Genomic DNA, 21,441 nt, shown 5'->3' with positions numbered 1-21,441 from the left:
TATTTCCTGCCGGGGGGATTTGATTTCTATGCAGGTGCCAGGCAGGTACAGGGAATTAAAGAGGGGGAGATATGGAAATCTACTTGGGAGATTACTTACATATGATAAGGGGATATATTTGTGACAGATGAGAGATTTTGTGTTTTAATATTTTAGCATCATTTTTACTACAATAAAATAAATAGAAATGCAGGGTATCCCTACAGCACCCCTTGCCCTATGTGGGGTTGAGGAGGTGGGAGTGGGACCTACCTGCTAGGGTCACAGTTTTTCTGAGGTAGGTGATAGAAGGAGCCCCATTTTGTGCTGTCACCTCCTGTTTGGAAATGGCTAATGCCCATATGACAGTCTACCTTTAAAAACTACTTGAGAGACTGTGTTTATTTTGCTTTCCACCACCCTGGTCATGACCACCGCAGAAGTCTTGGGTCACATTCAGCTATATGGAATGGCCCAATGACCAGAGCAAGAGGTTCTTTCTAAGTGACATTGAGGCTAGGGTTGCCTAAGTTGGCACCTTATTTACCAGCAATGGGCTAACTGGTAATCTTTTAATTCCCTATCAATCTCTACCTTCCCTGACCACCTTGGCTATCCAGCCCAGCATTTTAGGTTTTCAGTTCCTGCTCCGACAACCTACAGCTCCTAGTCCTTCTCGATCCTCCCATTCCCACGTCCAATCCATTCTCTGAACATTTCATATCACCACCCTGCCCCTGTGAAGTCCCTGCCCCCAACTGCCCTTTGCAGGCCAGTGATATTCAGAAGAAAAGGTGGCAATCCCGTTTGAGGTCCAAATCTTGCTTTGACTGCCCCTGTACAGGATGGAACAATAGTCCCCCTGCCTAAAAAGAGCAAAAAAATGCAATTGCAGTGAAGTTCAGTCATCTGACCAAAAAGTGTAGCGTTAGCAGAGTTTGACCAAAAACAGGTCATGGTTATCAAGATGCTGAACGCTAGAAGGCTTGCCTGTTTTTGTAGACCTCTACAGGCAGGCCCAGACTGGCAATCTGTAGGTTCTGGCAAATGCCAGAGGGGCTGCTATAAAGTGCCATAGAAAGTCAGTATTTAGTGGGCTGGTGGGGTCTATTTGGGCCTCCGTGTAGGCCGATTGGGACTCTTTGTACCTCAAATGCCAGGGCCTATTTTGACTCTCAGTCCGGCCCTGTCTACAGGACCCCCATATTTCTTGGACAGAGACATTATATATATTTACAATGCAAGTATTTCTCTCCAAAGCCTTCGTTCCACCTACTTTATTAAACTGTACAAATTTCATTTATGAAATGTTCAGAGTCATTGAGTAGGTCTGTTTGCCTCTGATTCCCAGAAGGATGCAGCCATAAGCCAGATTGCTGTGGTTTCCAGTCTGCCCAGAGTTGAAACAGGCAAATTTTGGGCTATAGCTTCATAAAAGAGCAGACAGAGAGCATGCCAAGGGGATGGAGTCCATATTTGACAATCTTTGTACAAGGTGTTTAGCTCTAAATATTCCAACTGGACACAGCAAACAGCAGAAGAAAGTCGTCACGCCCCAGAATAACTACATAATACTTAGGTCTCTGGGTATTTCTATCTGAAAACTACCAGCAGGCTGTATTCCTTATTAATCTGTGGAAGCTAGGAGTTGTTGTGCAAGAACTTTGGGGGCCCAAGATTCTACAGTAGCTAAAGAATAAATAAGATGTTGGATTGGGCCTCCTAGGGCTGAACAGAGAAAATGATATTTAGTGCCCACTCTGCTAAGTGCGATGGTGTCATACAGGATTATGGTTGAAATAAGAAAGGGTTCATGGGAATTTTTCTCGGCTGGGCCCCCCTAGACTTCTGGTGACAGCAAGCCATTCTGACCCTGGATGTGAGTACATATAATACCAGGCTCAGCTAAATATTCTATAGATCTTGTTCTTGTTGCTTGTGGGATAATGCAATTCACATTGAAAGGGTAGATCTCCTGCAGAGCCTTCAAAGTGTGGAGCTTCCAGCAGGAGTGTATGGGAGAAAGTTCAGGCTGAAAGTTAGGTCATGATGATGGTATGACTGTTAATATGCTCTTAAAAATGTTCCTCGAAGCCCAGTGAGGTCAGTTAAAGTGAGATTTTGAGTGAACCCCATATTTGCAGTCCTAGATGGTCTTGTGACTATATTGTGGTGACTGATATGACAAGAGAGGTCCATGGTCCAACACTAGATCACACAGTGGGCTTGAATTTACACTTACTAGGATGAGTGGTTGCTTTGGGCCCTGTTGTGTTTGATGCACTCCAATATGCTGTGCATTTGCAATAGAGTAAATTAGTCTTTTTTTTAGTATTTTAGTATCTCCGGGAAATCTATATAATAATTTCATTCTGACGTTGTCGCCTTCAGATTATTTATTATGAGGAATAAAACACACGCTGAACTGCAACCTTAAGATTTCCCTTGGGGTATAAGATGGTTTCAGTGCGGTGCGGATAGTCTTTCTTTGGGTGCCACTCACTGGCAGCGCCTCCCACGCTGAACTCTCTGCGGTTGTCTGAATCAACCACATTTCCACGGTCAGCATTTCACGGGCGCTCCCGGCGCAGCCAGAGGGTCTGTTTGTAAAATAAAAGGAGAATTTCAGGAGAATTAAATTCCTCTTTATATATCAGAAACAGATTAAAGAGTTGGCAGGATGTGCAGGTTCTGGTGCTATAAAAACAAAGGTGATATTGAATAATCTCCTGCTTCCTCTTTGATTCTAGTCCTGCCCACTTCTTGTGTTAAATACTCCCTGGCTTTTCTAAAATACCATAAGCAGACTGCTTATGTCATGTATTAATGCTCCACCTTCTGGCATCTGCCACTGCTTGATTAAAATAAAATATGTACCTTCTCCTTTAGACTTCATCAGAATGTCTTGGTCCTGCCACACAATCTAAACTTACAGGCATCCGATTCCCTCTCTATATGTCATATAGTCTTTTGCTTGAGTTACTACTCCTTTTATAAATTGTCATTAAAGAGTTCTAGTCCATCCCACTGCTCAAGTTATACTTCCTGTCCAGCCCCCTGTAAGATGCCATAGATGTTCTATTCCCACCCATTGCTTGAGTTATACTTCCTGCTCCTCACCCAGTAAGTGGCTTTCACAGAGATATAGTCCAGCCCACTGCTTGAGTCACTGACTACATGTTGCTCCCCCTGTAACTTCTATGAAGGACGTCTAGTTCCACTCAGTGATCCATTTATACCTCCTGTTCCTCCCACTGTAAAGTGTCATCAAATCATTCAAGTCCAGCCCACTGCTTGAGTTATTTTCCTGTTCCACCCCCCCCTTAAGCTGCCATAAAGCGTCCTAGTCCAGTCCACTGTTTTAGTTATACTTCCTGTTTATCCCTGTTTATCCCACTGTTGGCTGCCATTAAAAAAAAAAATCTAGTCCAGCCCACTGCTCGTTATACTTCCTGTCCACCCCCTGTAAGATGCCATAGACGTTTGTTCTATTCCCACCCATTGCTTAAGTTGTACTTCCTGCTCCTCACCCAGTAAGAGGCTATCACAGAGATATAGTCCAGCCCACTGCTTGAGTCACTGACTCCATGTCGCTCCCCTGTAAGCTGCTATGAAGGACTTCTAGTCCCACTCACTGATCCTTTTATACCTTCTGTTCCTCCCACTGTAAAGTGTCATTTACAAGTCCAGCCCACTGCTTGAGTTATTTTCCTGTTCTACCCCCTTTAAGCTGCCATGAAGCGTTCTAGTCCAGTCCACCGTTTTTGTTATATTTCCTGTTCCTCCCACTGCAAGCTGCCATTAAAAAATTGTAGCCTAGCCCAGTGCTTGAGTCACAGACTCCCTGCCCCTTCATCTGTAAATTGCAATTACAGTTCAAGTCCAGCCCACAGATTGAGTTATATTCCTGTTCCACCTCCTCTCCAAGCAATTAAAGTATTCTAGCCCCACCCACTGTTCAATACACACTTCCTCTTCCTGTCACTGTTAGTTATCATTAAAGAGATCTAGTCCATCTTGTTTGAGTCAAAGACTCCCTACACCTCCCACTGTAATCTACCATCAATGGGTTCTAGTCAGGCTTACTGGTTGAGTCACACACTTCCTGCACCTCCCCTCTTAACTACCGTCAGAGTCTTTTCAGGCTCTCTACTATATCTACACTAATACTCCCTACTACTATACCGACTTTCATTGACACCACTGCTTGGCTGCTAGGGTAAGACGGATCCTATCTACTAGAAAAGAGGGTACCTCCTGCACATCAAAAGTTTTAAATAATTAAAACCCACAATTAAAAAAATAAAATTGTAAGTCGTCTTAAAATGTGACTTGTCTTTACTATAGTAGTTTAAAGATGACGTGTACCTTTTAAGAACAGTGTTACCTATTTGATAGAACACACCATGCCCAATATTTGGATGGGGGTCAGGTGTGAAACCTGTGTAAACCATTTGGCAACCATAATAGTGTTCCATTAAATTATTGTATGCCTTTAATCTACAATAATTCTCCTCTACGGCCAGACAGACAAGCTATTGGCAACTGGCACAGGAACACATTGTAGCCCGCCTTTCCCGTGCCCTGAACTAAAAAGAAGCGGCGGTGGCATTTTTTTAATATGCATTCAGAAAAAAAATAGGTAAATATGAGAACATCTGCCACTTCATTAGAGGCATGCGTCTCTAGGCGATTCTCTTAAATAAATGTCAGTGGAGCAGGACTGGTTTTGTGTTTTATTGAAATTCAGGTTAATTTGTTTTTATGGAAAGAGCGACATTTCCTGACTAGCAATATTCACCGGCAGAATGAACACTGTCTGGAACAGAGTACAATGCAACAGTGTCAAACACTACAGTCAAGCCATTATTATTATTTATTTTATTTCACCCTGTGAGTGTTGCATGATGGGAAATCAGCCCCTGAAATTCTGCAGAGTAAGTAAGTAAAAGAAAAACAAAAAGACTTGTCTACCGAATATGGGTAATGCGCTGGAATGTCATGTTTTGGACTTACGGGCAAATGTACCGAAATATGTGGCATAAACCTGCAGGGTGATCGCATTTTTCCAGACTGCAGAAAGAGCGCGCTGGCAATTTAATATATTGTTCAGTACAATATCAGCCTTCTATGGATTGTACGCATGAAAAATTGGCCTTTAAAGGGGTGGTTCATCTTTCTGTTAACTTTTAGTATGTTATAGAATGGTAAATTCTAATCAACTTTACAATTGGTCTTCTTTTTTTTTATATAGTTTTATAATTATTTGCCTTCTAACTCTTTCTGGCTTTCAAATGGGGGTCACTGACCCCATCTAAAAACAAATGCTCTCTAAGGCTACACATTTATTGTGATTGCTACTTTTTGTTACTCCCCTTTACTTCAGGCCCTCTCCTATTCATATCCCAGTCTCTTATTCAAATCAATACATGGTTGCTAGGGGAATTCGGACCCTAGCAACCAGATTGTCGAAATTGCAAACTGGAGAGCTGTTTAATAAAAAGCTAAATAACTCAAAAGACGCAAAAATGAAAACCAATTGCATATTGCCTCAGAATATCACTCTCTACATCATACTAAAAGTTAATTTAAAGGTGAACAACCCCATTAAGGTTATTTCATTCCTGGAGTGGATTTAGGATACTCAAAACTGTGATTGCTGTTTCATAGGGGACAAATGCTCTTAGAGTAGCACCTGCACAGGTGCTTGAGGGCATTTTGACTGCAGGGTAGTCTCTTGAAATATCACATGTGCCATTGGCCTAGGACTGGGAAACCTGGAGCCCACCAGAGACACTCACCTCAAGTGCCTACCAGGTTCATAAACAATCCCCCCCTTCAGGTTGACCTGAATCCCTCAGGTTGGGTGGGTTCAGGCCAATAAGTTAAAAACCCTTGATTTGGCTAAAACATGAAGCAAAGCCCTCCAACTTTGTTCCAGTTGTGATAGTGGTGACCCACCTCCTTATGGTGGCTGATCCTACCCTTATAGGAGTCATCAAAAGGGAGTCGGGTTGGTTGTAGGTCATAAAGTAGACAAGGTCTTCAGATTGGGTTAGGAAGTAGCAGGTTTGAGTTCAGGTTAAAAAAAATTCTGATCAGCTCATAACCACCACCAGGGGAGTAGTAGAGTTCAATACATATGCAAGCATTGGATGAATTGGTGTAGAGCAGGGATCCCCAACCTTTAGAACCTGTGAGCAACATCAGAAGTAAAAGGAGTTGGGGAGCAACACATGCATGAAAAATGTTCTTGGGCTGCCAAATAAGTGCTGTGATTGGCTATTTGGTAGCCCCTTTGTGGATTATCAACCTACATTGAGGCTCTTTTTGGCAGTACATCTGGTTTTTATGCACCAAAACTTGTCTCCAAGCCAGGAATTCAAAAATAAGCTCCTGCTTTGAGTCCACTGAGAGCAACATCCAAGAGGTTGGAGAGAAACATGTTGCTCACAAGCTACTGGTTGGGGATCTCTGCTGTAGAGAGAAATAGGTTTAAAAAAAGTCTGGTTGTTCAGGTAGCTATGTGGATGGACAAGACCAAGTGGAGGGGTTCACTAGGATTTTTCCTGGTACGCCGGTGGGCCAGTCCAACCCTCCATTGGCCCTAGAGAAGGAAACTTCATTTGTGGTGTCCACTTGTTGTTTTTAGGACAGGTAGCTATAAAAGAACATGGTCATTAGCCTGATTCTAGCATTAATAGTGTTCAGGAAACACGTTCCTGCACATAAAGTTACTTAGGTAATGAAGCACCATTAGTTTAATTCTGTCTTAAAGTAAATCTTCCCCTTTAATAGTAATTTTGCATAACCCTGTTCTGACATGTCACACACAATGAAAAAGCCCATGGCCTGAGATTACAAATAAAAAAGATGTTGGCAAAGGTTTCCAAATGTTTTTGTTTTTTAATGTGTCTCTCTGTGCATCTGAAACAAGTAAGGTTTATTTTCTCCCACAGCTTAATGGCTATATGGAAAATAAGCCTTTGGGCCTTCAAATCTTCATTGGGACAGCAGATGACCGGATCCTAAAGCCTCATGCTTTCTATCAAGTGCACCGCATCACCGGAAAGACAGTGACCACCACCAGCTACGAGAAAATTATTGGCAACAACAAAGTGCTGGAGATGCCTTTGGAACCAAAAAACAATATGAGGGCAATGTAAGTAGTCTTTATCTATATAGAACAGCTATAACCTTTCTACTGCTCCTGGTCCATACTTAAGACAGGTATATAAAGCTGATCTACTATAGCTAGTAGTTATTCAAGTTGATTTTCAAGAGTCTTTTCTCATTGGGGAATAATCAGCAGCTAGTTGTAGCTAGTGAATACTTAAGCTAGGTAATTAGAGGCTGTCTTCTGTAGCTATTGGATACTCAATCTAGAGGTTATATAATCAGATTCTAGAACAAATCTACTGTCTTTAGGGGATACTCATTTTGGCTCAGTCAAAGCAGTGAAGTTGCTGGATACTTGTTGGGTATCTTTATTCCATAGTGAATACTGCAGGTAGAAGTCCAGCAGCAATCTTCTATAGATCATTTATAGATGTCTAGTGACAATAATAATTGAGTTAGTTATCTAAATGTAATCAACTGTAGTTGCTGGTCACTCGAACTGGAAATCTAATCCTTGGTGGATACCAAAGCCATTATATTGTAGCTGGTGGTAACTCTAGAACCCATCCATTTACTCTGGAAACACAAATTAATTATCTAGCTCATTTGTGGTGTGCACTGGATACTCCATTTAAATGGCTAAAGGCAATGTACAATCTACTGTTCATGGTTAATTCTCATTAGGGATCTCTTTTAGCTGGTTAACACTGAACGGAAAGTTCTATAGGCAATCAACTATGGCTGGTGAATACTGAAGCTGATTGTGTAGAGGTAATCTACTACAGATTTGAGTGGAGACAATGTATATAGCTATTGGATTTATTATCCAGTATTCTTGGTGTAAGGGGTCTTTTTGCCAAACATACTCAAAGCTTAACATCTAATAAAAAAACCTGTTTGCATTCATACGCGGAACATTTTCTAGTTAGACCTCAAGGGTTTGTCCTTAGTCTTTTTTGTTTTTCAACTTCTTCATAAATTACCTTAAAGTTCAAAAAAAGGCCTATTTTCTGATGATACTCCTTTGTGAAAAACGAAAGGTGGCCATACACGCAAAGATAATATACGATACATATGATATTCAGTGCGTGTATGGTGGGAAAAGAGCCGACTGATATCAGCAGAAGACTTGGATATCGGTTGGCTCGTCGATCGGGCTGGATGGAAAATGTAGATTGGCGCCCAAACATCGGCCATTGTTAGTGCTGAATCGTCAGATACAGGTAAAATACTATTGTTTCTACGACGATTCAGCTCTACACGTGTGTATCGAAAGAAAGATCTAAATTGTTACGTCTATGGCCACCTTAAGATTCATGTAAAATGCTGCCGCTTTGCTGAGAGATTTGATTTAGAGAACTGGCCAGTAAATTAGCAGACGAGGTTCAATGTTTATAAATGTAAGGTTAGGCAAAAATAACAAATTTGAATTATTCACTAAATGGAATTGTGTTGAAGAGTCCTTGTGAGAAGACATGTTATCTTAACTGGTAAATGGAACGGAAGTATTCAGTTATGAGGAAAGACTATCAGCGTTAGGGTTGTTTTCTTAGGAGAAAAGATGCTTCTGAGGGGACATGATTAAGCTCCCCATAGACGCGACGATTCTTCTTGCCGAACGACCGATTTTAGGGAAGCCCGACCAATCCTTCGAAATTATCGTGCGGTTAGTGGTATTCGAACGATCGTACATCTTACGATTTTTCGGGAAATTGATCAGCCAGATCAAAAAATCTTTGTCGGCCCCAGTGCAATCTATCTATGTTTGCAGGGCCAAGCAGGCAGCTCCCCTTTGTTTTCCTGGCAAACTGGTCTTTTTAGATGATGGTAAATTCGTAGGATCGTACAATTGTTCTGAGAAGATCGTGGTCTCACGATCAGGATCTGATCTTTTAAAAATCTCAACATCTATGGCCAGCTTTACTCTTTGCAGGTACATTTAGAGAACATTACAGACAAATAGTGTGGGGGGATAACTAACAAAGAACCAGAGGCCACCCTTCAAGACTTTAACTGAACTGAAATCGTTCTTCACAGTGAAGGCAGTGAGGCTGTTAAATACCCTGCTAACCGATGTTGTGAGGAGAGATTCTATTTACGAGGAACTTCATTGTCTTCTTGGACCGGCAAAATATCCAGGGACAAAGTTTTTCCTTTAGAGTTTTATTGAGTAATGTCTATAGGTTGTTGGGGGGACTAGAGGATACCTACTATAGCTGGCCGATACTCAAGTTGGGGAACTAACATATATCTACTGTAGCTGGTCAATACTCAAATTGGATTTCCCAAGACACTTTGGTCATGCTAAGGGGTGCCTATACTTTTCATACCTTCCAGGAATTAAACAGAATGCAAATGAAACACAACTTGGGCTTCATGGATATTTACGAGACTATGAATCACAGCATATAAATGTTATCATGGTATTTGCCTGCCCATAAAAATCTCTGCTTCTCAGACTTCTGCAAAAAAGCAGATGGGATTTTATTCATGGCCTGGAGAAGCAATCTTATTGGTGTGGCCTGGTGGGAACGCACGGTTAGTTTGAGTTTTACAGTAACCAGAGGGAAAGCTCGCAACTCCAGCAACTTCTCCAAAGAGACCTGGTTTATATACAATTGTAGTAAAGACTCTCAGCTCCCTCAGCACTGCTCGACGTATTTAATAGCACATTTAAGGGCAGTTGTTAAAACTTTACTTTAATGGCTTATTTGGGAGAACCGTCTGAAAAGCATTTTTCCATACACACGATTTCTCTTTTATAACTTGTATATTTTATTTTTTTATATCATTATCTAACATACATTTGGCAAAATGAATTGCCTACAACATTTGCATTCACATTGCTTTTTTGGTTCGGACTCCTGAAACACTTAAAGGGATACTGTCATTGGAAAAAAAAAAAATTCAAAATAAATCAGTTAATAGTGCTGCTCCAGCAGAATTCTGCACTGAAATCATAGTAACATAGTAACATAGTAAGTAAGGTTGAAAAAAGACACATGTCCATCGAGTTCAACCTTTTTTTTTTTTTTTTTTTTTTTTTATTAACTACCTATCTGCCAGTTGATCCAGAGGAAGGCAAAAAAAACCCATCTGAAGCCTCTCCAATTTGCCTTAGAGGGGGAAAAATTCCTTCCTGACTCCAAAATGGCAATCGGACAAGTCCCTGGATCAACTAGGACTATGAGCTATTTCCCATAACCCTGTATTCCCTTACTTGCTAAAAAGCCATCCAACCCCTTCTTAAAGCTATCTAATGTATCAGCCAGTACAACTGATTCAGGGAGAGAATTCCACATCTTCACAGCTCTCACTGTAACAAACCCCTTCCGAATATTTAGGCGGAACCTCTTTTCTTCTAATCGGAATGGGTGACCTCGTGTCAGCTGGAAAGACCTACTGGTAAATAAATCTTTAGAAATCCATTTCTCAAAAGAGCAAACAGATTATTTATATTCAATTTTGAAATCTGACATGGGGCTAGACATTTTGTCAATTTCCCAGCTGCCCCAAGTCATGTGACTTGTGCTCTGATAAACTTCAATCACTCTTTACTGCTGTACTGCAAGTTGGAGTGATATCACCCCCTCCCTTTTCCCCCCAGCAGCCAAACAAAAGAACAATGGGAAGGTAACCAGATAATAGCTCCCTAACACAAGATAACAGCTGCCTGGTAGATCTAAGAACATCACTCAATAGTAAAAACCCATGTCTCACTGAGACACATTCAGTTACATTGAGAAGGAAAAACAGCAGCCTGCCAGAAAGCATTTCTCTCCTAAAGTGCAGGCACAAGTCACATGATCTGGGGCAGCTGGGAAATTGACAAAATGTCTATCCCCATGTCAGATTTCAAAATTGAATATAAGAAAATCTGTTTGCTCTTTTGAGAAATGGATTTCAGTGCAGAATTCTGCTGGAGCAGCACTATTAACTGATTCATTTTGAAAAATTTTTTTTTACCCATGACAGTATCCCTTTAAGTAACTCTCACCAATCTCCTTTCATTATTCTAAATGCACTCTACCAGTAGTGATGGGCGAATTTGTTCCGTTTCGCTTTGCCACAAATTTCGAAAATTTCCTGCGAAATTTGCGAAACTGTCTAAAAATTTCCCGCGAAATTTGCGAAACTGGTGAAAATTTGGCACCGGCATCGGAACTGTCGTCGGCATTGAAAAAACATTGACGCCAGCGCAAATTCACTAATTTATTCCATTACTATCTACCAGTCAACGTGATGGTCTGACCAACTACTTTGGGTTGCTAGACCTTGAAGCACACCTGTCCCCTTACGCATTTTACATTTTGAACAGTTTGGGGTGTGTCAGGGTTACGCCTTTTAATAAATAAAATATGTTCATTTTCCCATAGAATTGACTGCGCAGGGATCCTGAAATTAAAAAATGCAGACATCGAGCTGAGGAAAGGAGAGACTGACATTGGGCGGAAGAACACACGGGTGCGCCTGGTTTTCAGAGTCCACATTCCAGAGGCAAATGGTCGGATTGTGTCCCTGCAAGTGGCTTCCAACCCTATTGAGTGCTGTAAGTTCATCAGTGGGGTGGTTGGGGTGGCCTTCCCAATCCCCTTCTTTCATAATTCTAATTTTTCTCTTCCCATTCTAATTCTTTCACTTTAACTTTCTATGCTATTCTCCCAACTCATTGTCCTATGTTTTTGTTTCTTCTCTCTTGCATCCCCCTCCTTTTACTTTTTCAGCCCTTTCCTTCTTTATTATGACACCCCTTTCCTTCCCTTTGTCATTATCTTCCCTTCCCTATGTACTCTCACTTCCTCTTACTCTTACATAGCTCCCTAAAGAACAGAGATCCCATGAGTGGGTTTCAGGTGGAACTGCCATACCCATTCAACACTTTGCCATTGAAAAATATATTTAACTCTATAAAGTAGGCCACAGGGACCCCTAATGTCTTGTTTGTTTAGGGTCCTAGAGTGCCTTTAAGCACTCAAGCCTGTAATTGGACAGAAAACCCACCTGTGGGCCTCCTCCACCTATGAAGAAGGAAATGCCATAGTATTTTGCTGGCAATTTAGTCCAAGTGTCTAGTGAATTAGATGCCACAGTGAAACCATCTCCTCGTGGTGTACTTGTTGGCCATGCTCCATCTACCATTTTGATAGCTTCATATTGTGGGCAGAATAAAGGGCATTTAGAACTAATGGTCATAGCTGTTTATTTAGGCAAGGCCTAGGAAAATATAGTAGGAGGCAACACTAATATGCAAGTTATTATTTATTCTGGGTATATTTTATTACAACCAAAATCATTGCAATACCCAAATGTGTTGCATTATATCAAACTATCCAAATGTTTGTGGATTTCTTTTCAGCCCAAAGATCTGCTCATGAGCTCCCCATGGTGGAGAGGCATGATATCCACAGTTGCCTGGTGTACGGAGGGCAACAGATGATTCTCAGTGGGCAGAACTTCACTGCTGAGTCCAAAGTCGTATTCACAGAGAAGACTTCAGGTAGGTGATCTGCTGAGGGTGTCAGGATCCATTACCCACTATGTAGAAGGCTGATTTATTTTACTCTTGCCTGTTGCAGATTGATCTAGGTTAGGGCATAACTTTCTCACTTCTGCCCGTATCCTGCCCTCCAGAACCACTGCCTTTAATGCCTAGTTACAGAGCTGACCTCTTAGTGTTATAGTGTATTGTTATTGTGTTTCTTTTGAGCTGTTGTGGATTCCGGGGGAGAATCCGACACTTTCTGGCAGTCACACAACAAACAGACTTACGTGGCGTGAGGTCACTGGGATATCCCCTCTAAACACGACCAAACAGGAAAAAATCTAAGAGCCCCTGATTAAGAGATGGAGCTCCTGCAAGTCAGTTACCATAGCTGTAACAAACTGTGTGAATCAGGGTGGAATCCAGTGTTTTGGAAGGTTCCCTGCATGACACAACACATTGGAATTTTACAGATGGTAAATCCTTATTAACAGAGAGGAATCCACTATTCGCCTGAGCTTTCTGGCATAGCCCTCTGTGTGGGGGCGCACATGGAAATCAGCCTGGTCTTGACTCTTCTGCTAAGCAACCATGTATTTAAAGCAATATTATCATCCCTGGGCTTCCCCTTTGTAAAAATATATGCAGTTCTGAGCCAATTTCTCTGATTAAATATATTTTTTTCTTACAACCATATATTTTAAAACTGAGTGACATGTGATCCTAATAATTTTCCTTATTAATTGTGTTACGGTCAAAATCCTGCCTGTCAGATAGCTAGAATCTCAGCTGCCATAAAGCAGGGCAGGACTGCTGCTTACAATGGGGATCAGATAGGATCTATGCAGCCACTGGGACAGAATGTTCTGTTATACAGATAGCTAGAATCTCAGCTGCCATAAAGCAGGACAGGACTGCTGCTTACAATGGGGATCAGATAGGATCTGTGCAGCCACTGGGACAGAATGCTCTGTTATACAGATAGCTAGAATCTCAGCCATAAAGCAGGGCAGGACCGCTGCTTACAATGGGGATCAGATAGGATCTGTGCAGCCAGTGGGACAGAATGTTCTGTTATACAGATAGCTAGAATCTCAGCTGCCATAAAGCAGGGCAGGACTGCTGCTTACAATGGGGATCAGATAGGATCTATGCAGCCACTGGGACAGAATGCCCTGTTATACAGATAGCTAGAATCTCAGCTGCCATAAAGCAGGGCAGGACTGCTGCTTGCAATGGGGATCAGATAGGATCTGTGCAGCCACTGGGACAGAATGCTCTGTTATACAGATAGCTAGAATCTCAGCTGCCATAAAGCAGGGCAGGACTGCTGCTTACAATGGATTTAATAATTACAGTAAATGAATCCTTCCCACGGACATTATTTCCTTACTATACATTGCAGATATTTTTTTCTTTACCGGAAATACAAAATATATTCTGATGATATGTATTTATTGTGCAAGAAATCTTCTGGAGTAAGCCCATTTGGAGATCATAACCCCTCACCTGCTGAAAGGCATGATATAAAGCGTTGGCGGAGGAAGAGAAATTCCCCTCTCTCCCTCCTTAGTCATCGTCTCCCAGTGACTCATTTTATTACACGCTGCTTCTCTGGGTGAAATATTCACATGACCCGAAGCCTGAATTTCATTCACACCATTCGGGGGCCAAAAAGACTGGTGGTAGCCCAGCTGCCGTGTCAATACAGAGCTCACATGTGAGAAGCTGCAGAAAATGAAACCCGCAGAAATCCATTGCTTCCCCTGCTTTTACCATTTTAATTACAGGTATGGGATCCGTTGTCTGGAAACCCGTTATCCAGAAAGCACGAATTACGGAAAGGTCGTCTCTCATTATAATCAAAAAATCCTGATTTTTAAAATTGATTTCCTGTTTCTCTGTTATAAAAAAAAACGTAGCTTTTTCTTGATCCCAACTAAGATATAATTAATCTTTATTGGAAGCAAAACCAGCCTATTGGGTTTATTTAATGTTTACATGATTTTCTACTAGACTTAGGATCCAATTTACAGAAAGATCCATTATCAGGACAACCCCAGGCCCAGGCCATTCTGCATAACAGGTCCCATACATGTAGTGTTGTGTAGTTTTTTGTTTCCAAAGCATGGTACAGGTATGGGACCTGTTATCCAGAATGCTCAGGACCTGGGGCTTTCCAGATAACAGAAATAACAGAACAGATAACAGAAATTTGGATTTTCATACCTTAAGTCTACTAGAAAATCATGTAAACGTTAAATAAACCCAATAGACTGTATGAAGATCCAAATTTCTGTTATCCGGACAACCCCAGGTCCTGAGCATTCTGGATAACAGGTCCCATACCTATACCCTGTGTTGGAAACAAAAAACTACACAGCACTACAGGTATGGGACCTGTTATCCAGAATTCTCAGGACCTGGGGTTCTCCTGATAATGGATCTTTCTGTAATTTGGATCTTAAGTCTACTAAAAAATCATGTGAACATTAAATAAACCCCATAGGCTGGTTTTACTTCCAATAAGGATTAATTATATATTAGTTGGGCTCAAGTACAAGCTACTGTTTTATTATTACACAGAAAAAGGAAATAAGTTTTAAAAATTTGGATAAAATGTTGTCTATGGAAGACTGCCTTTCCGTAATTCACAGCTTTCTGGATAACTGATCCCATACCTGTAATAGGAAAAGATGGACACTGTTGGGTCAGGACCTTAGACTGCATTCTGGGGTATTGATGGTGGACAGGCTCAGAACAACTCCGCAATGTTTGGCTTGAAACCCCTGCAGCAGCCTTTGGTAATGGGGCAAATCCTGATTCCAAACTTTTCTCTGAGCCTGACCTGAAAGCCAACGATCACATGTGCAAAAGTGAATTTATTATTAGGAATTTATAGCCCCCCATTTCAAAGGCCTAGGATGCAATTTAGAGTTGTGATCATGCATTTGGTCGGATTGCTGCGAGCAGGGAAACCACTTACTGTGTGTTGTACAATACACTGAATCATTAAGCACAGAGATAGAAGCACCAGATGAGGTTCTGACCACAAAGAGCAGGAAAGTGGAAACAGAGGAAACATAAGCAAAACAAGAGCTAATTTGGTGTGATGATTGTGAGAATGATAAGTCATCTTTAATCATGCAAAAGGCTTGTCTGTATTAGCAGGGGCCAGACGTGACTCCGAAACTGAGGATGCAGCAGTCAGCAAAGACAGGCAGGTCATCCCTATGTTTGGGGTAGAGAAAGATTAGCATTACAACCACAATTTGCTTTCATATACAGTTATATAAACACTGTAAAGGCAGTCCTGTCCTGCTTTATGGCTGAGATTCTAGCTATCTGTATAACAGAACATTCTGTCCCAGTGGCTGCACAGATCCTATCTGATCCCCATTGTAAGCAGCAGTCCTGTCCTGCTTTATGGCTGAGATTCTAGCTATCTATATAACAGAGCATTCTGTCCCAGTGACTGCACAGATCCTATCTGATCCCCATTGTAAGCAGCAGTCCTGTCCTGCTTTATGGCTGAGATTCTAGCTATCTGTATAACAGAGCATTCTGTCCCAGTGACTGCACAGATCCTATCTGATCCCCATTGTAAGCAGCAGTCCTGCCCTGCTTTATGGCAGCTGAGATTCTAGCTATCTGTATAACAGATCATTCTGTCCCAGTGGCTGCACAGATCCTATCTGATCCCCATTGTAAGCAGCAGTCCTACCCTGCTTTATGGCAGCTGAGATTCTAACTATCTGTATAACAGAGCATTCTGTCCCAGAGGCTGCACAGATCCTATCTGATCCCCATTGTAAGCAGCAGTCCTGCCCTGCTTTATGGCAGCTGAGATTCTAGCTATCTGTATAACAGAGCATTCTGTCCCAGTGGCTGCACAGATCCTATCTGATCCCCATTGTAAGCAGCAGTCCTGTCCTGCTTTATGGCAGCTGAGATTCTAGCTATCTGTATAACAGAACATTCTGTCCCAGTGGCTGCACAGATCCTATCTGATCCCCATTTTAAGCAGCAGTCCTGCCCTGCTTTATGGCTGAGATTCTAGCTATCTGTATAACACAGCATTCTGGCATTTAGCAACACAAGTTGCTGTCTGTTTGGATTATTTGGCCTTTAAAGATATCTCATTTCCAGTCCTTCAGTGTGTGCACTAATACATGATGTACCAGCCTTTCGTGGCACATTTCAAAATCCCTCTTGGGCTGCAGGACTGTGGGAAACACTGATTGTTCATGAAAAAGTAAATAATGCATGTCCCTTCAGAATTCTGAGCATGACTAAACCTAGGCCCTCAGCTGTTCAGCACAAGCAGGAGTCTCTGATCCAATTGCATTTAGTTTGTGAGTGAAGCAGAGACAGAAATAAATGAAATGATATCAGAAACACAAATGAGAACCAAGAACCAGATGCAAAACACATTAAAAATAATAAATTAAAATATTATTTTTTAAGACAGTACAGTATGATGGTATAGCTTATTGTGTGGCCAGAACATTCCTTCTCAGTATATTTGTATTTATACATATGGGAAGGAGGTGCCATATTGTTTCCCTTAGACAGTACAGTATGAGGGTATAGCTTATTGTGTGGCCAGAACATTCCTTCTCAGTATATTTGTATTTATACATATGGGAAGGAGGTGCCATATTGTTTCCCTTAGACAGTACAGTATGAGGGTATAGCTTATTGTGTGCCCAGAACATTCTTTCTCTGTATATTTGTATTTATACATAAGGGAAGGAGGTGCCATATTGTTTCCCTTAGACAGTACAGTATGAGGGTATAGCTTATTGTGTGCCCAGAACATTCCTTCTTTTTATATTTGTATTTATACATATGGGAAGGAGGTGCCATATTGTTTCCCTTAGACAGTACAGTATGAGGGTATATCTTATTGTGTGCCCAGAACATTCCTTCTCTGTATATCTGTATTTATACATATGGGAAGGAGGTGCCATATTGTTTCCCTTAGACAGTACAGTATGAGGGTATAGCTTATTGTGTGCCCAGAACATTCCTTCTCTGTATATTTGTATTTATACATATGGGAAGGAGGTGCCATATTGTTTCCCTTAGACAGTACAGTATGAGGGTATAGCTTATTGTGTGCCCAGAACATTCCTTCTCTGTATATTTGTATTTATACATATGAGGAGGTGCCATATTGTTTCCCTTAGACAGTACAGTATGAGGGTATAGCTTATTGTGTGCCCAGAACATTCCTTCTCTGTATATTTGTATTTATACATAAGGGAAGGAGGTGCCATATTGTTTCCCTTAGACGGTACAGTATGAGGGTATAGCTTATTGTGTGCCCAGAGCATTCCTTCTCTGTATATTTGTATTTATACATATGGGAAGGAGGTGCCATATTGTTTCCCTTAAGCTGGCCATAGACGCAAAGATCTGATCGTACGAATCGAGGATTCGTACGATTTTCGGACCGTGTGTGGAGAGTCCCGACATTTTTCGTCCGGCGGAGATCGGTCGTTTGGTCGATCGGACAGGTTAGAAAATTTCTGTCGGCTGTCGATAATATCTCTGCGTGTATTGCCGATCGTACGATTTTCAGTGGGAGACTGTCACTAGCTTTGGTTGGACATAGATATCGTACGATTGCTGTCAGGGGCAGAACATTGCTGATCTGTTCTTTTACTAATCTGACTGGTAAGACTTTGATCTGAATGGTTAGTGGCGGGTCGGGAGATGGGAAAGTCCGATCGTACGATGATTTGTACGATCGGATCTTTGCATCTATGGCCAGCTAGACTGTTAGACAGTACAGTATACGGGTATAGCTTTAAGATTAAAGCTGTTAACAGGAGCAGCGTATACATCTTGATGCTGGGATCTAGACTAATACTTTACACTTGTCTCAGTCACAGCCAATGTGTTGTACCGTCCCTGCTGCTCCCTTTGCCCCAGCACACTTAGGGTAGGGGCACACGGCGCGATTTCGCCGCGATTCTGCGCTAAGCGAGTTGTCGCTGCGTTTTTTAAGCCGAAATAGCTTTGCTAACTTTGGCGCTGGCGTCAATGCAAATCGCGGCGAAATCGCTGCGCTAATTCACACGCGGCGATTCGTTTTCTATTGTCGTCCGAAGTTGCCTCGCTGGGCGTTTCCGGGCGACAGTAGAAAAAGAATCGCCGCGTGTGAATTAGCGCAGCGATTTCGCCGCGATTTGCATTGACGCCAGCGCCAAAGTTAGCAAAGCTATTTCAGCTTAAAAAACGCAGCGACAACTCGCCCAGCGCAGAATCGCGGCGAAATCGCGCCGTGTGCCCCTAGCCTTACAGTATATTATTGTATTACAGGAGAGCTCTGCTTTCAGCACCCTTATCTCATCCAATTCAGCGCCCTCTGATAACACATTCCATGCAGGGGCTCCTTGCTGCCAAAAATTTCTCTTTTATGTATTTCACATGAGTTTCCCTGTTGTGCTGTCAGTGAGATATCGGATTATCCACCGGACTCAGCAGGGAATTTGTCCAACTTCTCAGTAAAGTGTTGCAACAGATAATCCTACCTGTACTATGGGATAGTAATGTTTATTTTTATTCCCAGTAATGAGTAAACAGGGCTACTAAATACTTGCAGAATGGTGCTCACTTCAAGAGATTACCTATGCTGTCATAGTTTTATGGGATCTCTCTGTACAGACTATGAGCAAACTTAGGGGCTGTTCCTGCTGAATTGTGCTTAGTACAGGGAATACCTATGCTGCCATAGTTTTATGGGATCTCTCTGTACAGACTATGAGCAAACTTAGGGACTGTTCCTGCTGAATTGTGCTTAGTACATGGGAATACCTATGCTGCCATAGTTTTATGGTATCTCTCTGTACAGACTATGAGCAAACCTAGGGACTGTTCCTGCTGAATTGTGCTTAGTACAGGGGAATACCAATGGTGTCATAGTTTTATGGTGTCTTTCTGTACAGTCTATGAGCAAATTTAGGGGACTGTTCCTGCTGAATTGTGCTTAGTACAGGGGAATACCTATGCTGCCATAGTTTTATGGGCTCTCTGTGTACAGGCTATGAGCAAACTTAGGGGGCTGTTCCTGTTGAATTGTGCTTAGTAAAGGCGAATCTCTATGCCGGAATTGTTTTATAGTATCTCTCTGTACAAGCTTTTTAGAAATCTTTAGCTGGTTTTAACTAGCCATGGCCTTGTATCTATCAGACCTTACTCCTTGGGTGAATCAGGGTTTCCTTGTCTTTCAATGCTGCCATATACAAGCCAACCGAGGAATCCAAATTAAGATATTATGGTCTGAAATCTTTTTTTTTTTTTTTCAGATGGCCAGCAGATTTGGGAGATGGAGGCTACAGTCGATAAAGACAAGAGCCAACCGGTGAGTAAAAAATGAAAGCTCTCTTGGTAGACAGTAATGTTGCCTGTAATAAATTTTATAATAATAATGTCAAATATCTAATTTTTTCAAATAATGGAAAAACAAATTAAAGCCACTCTAAGCTGAATAATAATAAATATCACCCATTTCAAGGTTCGGTGTATATTAACAATGGTTATGTGCAAACTCATTCTTGTTACTAATCAAACTCTATATTTTTATAGACTGCCCCAAAAGTAGGTCTCACCCCCAATTTTCTGAACACCCTCCTTCAAACCAAGGCCTTTTACAGTCACTATTAATAGTGTAATCCCTATTATTAAAAATAAATCTATATTGAGACTATAACCACCTATGGAGGGAGATCAGGTGCATTGTGGGTAGACTATAAGTGGTCAGGTACTATTTTGTAAAAGACATCTTTATTGGGGGGGGCATTGTTATCACACCATTAGTCAATCTCTGAATCCTAAATACCTTTTAGAAGGCAGGGAAAGACATGGAACAGGAATATCTATGTTTGCACACGTATCTCTTAATATTTTATACAATTAAGAATAAAAAAGGCTAGTATCAGTAATTGGCAAATTAACAGTTGTGTCTGATTGTGTGTCCCTGTTTCAGAGCATGCTCTTTGTGGAAGTGCCAGAGTATCGCAGCAAACACATCACCTCTCCTGTCAAAGTCAATTTCTATGTCATCAATGGGAAAAGAAAGCGTAGCCAGGCTCAGCACTTCACCTATCACCCAGGTAAGTCCCCCTGTGTCGCCTAGCTGTGTTCATTTACACAAACCACAAGATGGGAGCCACTTTGTACAAAGAGTTTATTGTGCAAAAGGCAACACAACTGCCAACCAGCAAAGCAGCTGGAACGTGTGCGGCACTTTGGTACTGTGTGGTTCCATTGTAACACTACAGTTAGTATGTTGGTAGGGCTGGGCATTTAAGAACACTGGGGCTCATTTATCAACACTGGGCAAATTTGCCCATGGGCAGTTACCTCTAGCAACCAATCAGTGATTAGCTTTTTGAAACCAGCTGGAAGTAGAACAATGAATTTAGCCATCTGATTGGTTGCCATGGGTTTCTGCCCATGGGCAAATTTGCCCAGTGTTGATGTGTTGAGGAGTAATGTAATGCTGGACCTGAACTAATTCCCAAGAGCAGCACACTGGAGTTCTATCAATGGGACTGAACTTGAACACACTACAGGAAATGGAGCAAGAAGTCTGTGACTCAAGCAGTGGGCTGGGCTAGGAAAAAATTACGTCAACATACAGGGGGAGGGGCAGCTTATCGGGGGGTGAGGTAGGCAGTCTGTAACTCAAGGAGTAGGTGGGACTAGAACATTATAATGACACCTTACAGGTAAAGGTGTAAGCAATTTCCTTCCTACCCAGGGGGAGGGAGTCTAAACTAGGCTAGAACACTAATGATAGCTTTTTGGGAGTAGGACAGGCAGTCTGTAAAGGTGGCCATACACTGGCC

At 41.7% G+C, this 21,441-nt stretch overlaps 1 protein-coding gene across 5 annotated transcripts in view; it reads left to right on the top strand.

Moving 5' to 3' along the window:
* Positions 1-21,441, top strand: part of nfatc2.L (nuclear factor of activated T cells 2 L homeolog) — an 87,118-nt gene that overhangs the window by 36,355 nt on the left and 29,322 nt on the right. For all 5 annotated transcript variants that reach the window (XM_041576173.1, XM_041576175.1, XM_041576172.1 and 2 more), the window contains exons 4-8: positions 6,939-7,141; positions 11,475-11,647; positions 12,455-12,595; positions 19,897-19,952; positions 20,577-20,703. In XM_041576173.1, coding sequence (XP_041432107.1) covers positions 6,939-7,141; positions 11,475-11,647; positions 12,455-12,595; positions 19,897-19,952; positions 20,577-20,703 — 700 coding nt within the window. The remainder of the gene's footprint in view (positions 1-6,938; positions 7,142-11,474; positions 11,648-12,454; positions 12,596-19,896; positions 19,953-20,576; positions 20,704-21,441) is intronic.

This window comes from Xenopus laevis, chromosome 9_10L (genome assembly GCF_017654675.1).
Source record: "Xenopus laevis strain J_2021 chromosome 9_10L, Xenopus_laevis_v10.1, whole genome shotgun sequence".
Taxonomy (NCBI): Eukaryota; Metazoa; Chordata; class Amphibia; order Anura; family Pipidae; genus Xenopus; species Xenopus laevis.
Note: the sequence above shows the minus strand (reverse complement) of the source record. Positions and strands in the feature narration are given on the sequence as shown.